Source organism: Ammospiza nelsoni, chromosome 5, assembly GCF_027579445.1.
Source record: "Ammospiza nelsoni isolate bAmmNel1 chromosome 5, bAmmNel1.pri, whole genome shotgun sequence".
Lineage (NCBI taxonomy): Eukaryota > Metazoa > Chordata > Aves > Passeriformes > Passerellidae > Ammospiza > Ammospiza nelsoni.
The window spans coordinates 33,039,333-33,044,743 of record NC_080637.1 but is presented as its reverse complement, the minus strand read 5'-3'; the positions used below and the strand labels follow the sequence as shown (position 1 = coordinate 33,044,743).

Genomic DNA, 5,411 nt, shown 5'->3' with positions numbered 1-5,411 from the left:
CCCCCCGCCTCAGTACAGCCAGCACCGCTGTAAAACCGGCCGAAGCGGTGAAATAAACTAGGGATGTCCCGGGCCGCCACCGAACTGCCTGCAGTGTCTGGAAATAGTGCCGTGTCAGCGGCGGCGGGGCGGGGCTCGGCCGCCGGTGCAAGTTCTGCAGTAGCGGCCGGAGCGACCGTCTTGGGGCCGTGCACGGGGCAGGGCCCGGGCTGGCGTGCTCTTGTCCGTGAGGAGGAATCCAGCTGCTGTAGATAGCTAATGCGATGGTTGGCTCTCAGAATTAAGAGATGGGCATTATGTGTACGTTAAGAGAAATTTTATAGATGTATAGTTATGTTATTTTGGTATGCTCTCCCCACAGTCCTCTTCCCTTTCCCGGGTATTGCTGTCACTAGCCAGGGCATTTAGGAAAGGTAGGCTTGTTAGTAGGAGGCGCGGCATGGCAACACCTGGCCTCCAATCGAGGTGTAGGAAAGTGATCTCCACCAATGGACGACAGAGAAGGAGTAAACTGTCAAGACTTTGGAGGGGGCCGAGGATGTAAAAAACAGAGTATCCATTTTGTAGCCGAGCACATGGCCGTATGGGGGCGTACGCTGGGCGCTGCAATTTTTCCTTATTCAGTCTCTCGTATTCTGTTAAGGTTTAATAAACCTTTGAAACTTTAAAAGTGAGCGTCGTTTCTCACACAGCTGTGTCTGCACACGTGGCACTGGGCTCCTGCGCAAAGAGCTCTGCAGCGCAGCGCAGCGCAGTGTTCGGGGCTTTGCCTCGCCACACGCCCGCGGGGCCGCTCGGCCGGACAGAAAACCGACCCAAACACGAGCAACTGCGTTACAAACCCGAGCCAGCCCCGGGGCTGTTACAGTATCTCCGAGGCAAAACCCACGCCTGTCCCATGGCCACGGCAGCGCGGCTCTCAAAAGGCGTGAGGGGCCCAAAGCTCGAGAGAAACTTGTTTGTTCTGCCCGTAGAGCCACTGCCCGCTCCCAGTGCACGGGGGAACGAGCGCCCGGCGGGACCAGCCGCAAGACGCATCCCATGGAACTGAGTGCATTGGGGCGATCTTCGGGGGCAGCCTCACGGTAGCCAGTGACCTCGCTATCCCGGAGGACGACGAGTGAGAAAGGTTCCCCCGATACCCCTACGCTGCCGGCTACCGCCCCGAGGGAATTTCGGTGTCTCCGCCTGGAGCCTCCCTGCCACATGCTTCACGCTAACGCCAGCAGGGCGGGCTGGAGACGGAGTCACGCACAGCCAGGTCTACCTTCTATCAGGCCCATGCTGGGCCGGGGCCGCGCTGCCTGCGAGCCAGGCCGGGCCACGCGGTGCCGCCAGCCCGGAAGCCAGGGCCGCGCGCGGAGACTGACAGCTGCGTGCTCCAATCGCGCTCTTCTCGCAACCAATCGCCGCGCGGGCCTCCGGGGGCGGGGCGGGGTGATGACGTCAGGCGGCGGCGCACGTTGCCCATCCCTTTCCTTTCCTGAGAGCGACGGCGGCGGAGCGCCATGAAGGCGTCGGGCACTGTGAGTACGGACCGGGGCCCGGCGGGCGCAGCCGGGGCCGGCAGTGCGGCAGGGGTGGCCGTCGGGAGGGCGGCGGTGGCGGGTTGTAGCTCGAGAGTGGCCCGTGCGTGCCCGAACGGCGCCGCCTGGCCCGTGGGGCGGCCAGCGGCCAACATGGCGGCGGCGCCGCTCCCGCCAGGCGCGGACCCAGATCGGCGTGGGCTGCCGCGGATCGACCCGCCCGGCGCAAGGGGCTCCCTCCCCTGAAGGATTGAGCTCATTTCGTCGCGTTGTTCCTTTCGAGGAGCCGCCTCAAAGGGCTCGGGGCGGGCGTGGCGGTGGCTCCGCGGCTCACTCACTGAGGTCCGCCTGGTTTTCGTGTCCCTCCAGCTGCGGGAGTACAAGGTGGTCGGGCGCTGCTTGCCCACGCCGAAATGCACGACCCCTCCTCTGTACCGCATGCGCATCTTCGCTCCGAACCACGTCGTCGCCAAGTCCCGATTCTGGTACTTCGTCTCTCAGCTGAAGAAGATGAAGAAGTCTTCTGGAGAGATTGTGTACTGCGGACAGGTGAAGAATTATAAACCTAAAGGCTTCTTATGGAGTTCCAGCAGGTGTATGTGGAGGGATTTTACAGGATTTGCAGTTCCAGTTCCAAATCCTCCTTGTGGAGGGATTTTACAGGAATTGCAGTTATGGGGTGTGAAGTTGAAATCCATTGTCTTTCAGTTGCTGTGAAAAGGAGTGACAAGTTTGCTTTTTGAAAGTAGTGGTATATGTCTTGTAAACGAAATACAAATTTACTTACTGCTTCAAAATGATGAGTCATGTGTTGCATCTTAGACTTAGGTTCATTGTACAATATACCTTTTAAGAGGCATTTGCACATTTGTAGCCCTGGGAAAGTGGACGTTTGTATGCTTACATTCCTCTTGATACTTCAAGAACACTCTTTAGAGCTGAAGTCTTGTGTTTTTCTTTGAATTACTAAAGCTCTCTACTCTGAATTACCAAGACATATCCAGCCATCTTGGTAAGGCGAAAGAGAGCAAAGAGTTGTTTTTTGACAGTAAGACTTAAACCAGGGGTTTTGTTAGAACTCTGAAATATTTATTCTTAAAATTGTAAAATGGTGAGAGTACATCATCTCTAACCACTTCCATGTTCTTGTGTAATTCCAGGTGTATGAGAAGTCCCCTCTGCGGGTAAAAAACTTTGGTATTTGGTTGCGCTACGATTCTCGTAGTGGGACCCACAACATGTACAGGGAGTACAGAGATTTGACCACTGCGGGTGCTGTCACTCAGTGCTGTAAGTATATGTAGCTGTTTGAGGTGTAAAATAATAGAAGCAGTATACAAGCAGAAGATTAGTCTCAAATTAGGCATAAAGCATGCTATCTTAACCCTTGATAAAATAACTGAAACACTGGAAAATTACAGGAGGGGGTTGCCAGCTATTCCATAGATATTTATCTATTATACATGTGGTAGGTGACTTGTTGTTACCTCTCTTTATACAGTTTCTCTGACTGGAAAATACTCACACTTCTTTTTGGTGTGTCTTTCTATAATTCTAGCAATGAGTGTTGCTATACAAACTGATAATTTAATGACTTTCCAGGTGCTCTGTGTATTTCCTGTGCTGTTTTAAGATAATTGAATATATCTTCCCAGGTCTTGTGAAAAGGATATTTCAGAGATTCTGGGGAATTTGTCCTTTATTGAGCAAGTAGGAAAAAAAAAACGCAGGGAAAAAGCCAATACTGTAACTCCAAGATCTCATCACCTCATTTCATTGAGAAGTAATAGTTGTCCTAAATTCAGACTGTTTTGTGAAGTACTTGAGGGATAGACCATTTGTATAGTTGTTGCTGTTGAGACTTGACTCCAGAATGTTATAAGCACTACAGATTGCACATAAAAACCCAAAGAATATTGTTCTCAATAATGATATTCTTGTCATGTGTGCAAATATTAAATGTATCTTGTCGCCTTTCAAAAGCTGAAGTGCTGTTGAAAGTGAAATTTAAGGTTCTACATTAATGTTCAATAATCCCTTTTAATGAACATACTGAAGGATTGCTTAAGAGACCCAAAAACCTTATTTTTCATGATACAATGACTGGTACTTCTATGTTCAAGACTAGTTGTGACAGGTAAGTTTTTAATAGGTGTGTTAGATCTTCATGGGAAACACAGTAGTATTTCAACAGTCATACCTTGTGGAGCTAGCTATGGATATGATTTGAAGCCAGTGATTTGCACTGCTGAATAGAGGAATTTTCAGGTAGCCTAAGTTCAGATACTTCTTCCTATTCAAAAAGCCTGATTATGTGGGATGAACATCAATTCATGCTTCTATTGCTGGTCAATTTCAATAAAAGTAAAGGTATCCTCAGGTCCTACTGTTATTTGCACCTTCCTTTTGGAAGGGAAAGTGTTTTGAAGTTCATGTGTCTTTCCAGTAATATTTCAGTGTTGAATCTGAACCACAGGCTTTTTTTGTCTTGCAAGAGAGTAAGCAGTCCTAGATATATTACTTGTGTCCATGTGTACCTTGAAATTTGACAAGAAGATTCAAATGGCTCTTCCTGTTGTGGAGCTTACTTAGAACTTACAAGGAGGAGTTTGCTGCTGCTTGTTGATTTCGTGATGTTTGTGGTATCACTTTAAATAATAGAAACAGTGATTTAATTGCAGCTGATCAGAAATTTTAAAAGTTGTAGATGACACGATGAACATTTCTTGAACCAAGGGGTTGAACTGAACATGTAATAAAATTCCTTTTTAATGAGTTCTGTTGTTCTAGACCGTGATATGGGAGCCCGTCATCGTGCCCGTGCTCACTCTATCCAGATCATGAAGGTTGAGGAAATTGCTGCCAGCAAGTGCCGCAGACCTGCAGTCAAGCAGTTCCATGTAAGTGAGCCAGCACTGGCTGGTGGGTCCTGGGCCTGCATTGGATTGGAAGAGGGGATCTCTCTTGTGTGCTTTGCAACCAGAAATAGTGCAGGAACCAAACCTGGGTGCATATGTTCATGATTATGGTATATTATGATCGAGACTTCTGCTGCTACAAGTATTGGGAAGAAAGTCACAATAAAGTAAATACATGTTATGGTACAGAAGACATGCCTCTGACTGGCATTACTTTGAAAAAAAGAATGCAAAATTAATTAAGTCCTGTGAAGTATATCTTAAGTTGTGAATGGATTACTTTCCTAAGCATAAGGTAGTCACAGAATACAGCTTGGCCATTTATTCCAAACTATCTTCTGTTGTTCATCTGATACCTCAATTAACATAGAAACGTTTTTCTTGCAGGATTCTAAAATCAAGTTCCCGCTGCCACACAGAGTTCTGCGTCGCCAGCACAAACCACGCTTCACCACCAAGAGACCAAATACTTTCTATTAAATACAAAAACATGTTGTCAACTCTGTGTTGCAATAAAGGTCTTATTGGAAGCTTTCACTCCCAGTTGTCTTTTGGAGACTCTGTCCTGGTTATCTAGGAGTCCCCATTCCTGTTCTTCTCTTTTCTGTAAACTATTGGCAGCCTACTATTCACAGCTGTGATTCCCTTGAATAAGTCAGTGTTTCAGGTGCTGACTTAAATTACTGAACTATTCCATCAATAAATCAGTTTTTAATAACCAGCTTTCCAGGTCAGAGACATCTGTTGTTGAGCTGCTGTAAAATCCTGCTTCCATTTTGTCCCTTTGGCACACTAAGTGAACAGCTGAGTTCAGGAAGAAGGCGGCTTCTGGTGCATACAGAACTCAGACATAGCTGTAAGAAAAAAAGACCTCATAACTTCAGTTAAGCTACTTCAAATTTTAAGCACTTGAAGCCAAAATTCTAGTTCTAACCAGAACCTTTTCAGGGATGTTACACACCACTCT

General features: G+C 47.8%; 1 protein-coding gene and 1 non-coding gene across 2 annotated transcripts; both read left to right on the top strand.

Moving 5' to 3' along the window:
• Positions 1 to 1,437: 1,437 nt before the first annotated feature.
• RPL18A (ribosomal protein L18a) lies at positions 1,438 to 4,981 on the top strand. Its single transcript, XM_059472267.1, has 5 exons — positions 1,438 to 1,526; positions 1,896 to 2,075; positions 2,687 to 2,816; positions 4,317 to 4,426; positions 4,832 to 4,981. The coding sequence occupies exons 1-5, from the start codon at positions 1,509 to 1,511 to the stop codon at positions 4,922 to 4,924; spliced, it is 531 nt and encodes a 176-aa protein (XP_059328250.1). The 5' UTR covers positions 1,438 to 1,508; the 3' UTR covers positions 4,925 to 4,981.
• On the top strand, positions 3,418 to 3,549 carry LOC132074031 (small nucleolar RNA SNORA68). The gene has a single exon (XR_009418574.1). It is a non-coding gene; the product is annotated as a small nucleolar RNA SNORA68 (small nucleolar RNA).
• Positions 4,982 to 5,411: the final 430 nt, after the last annotated feature.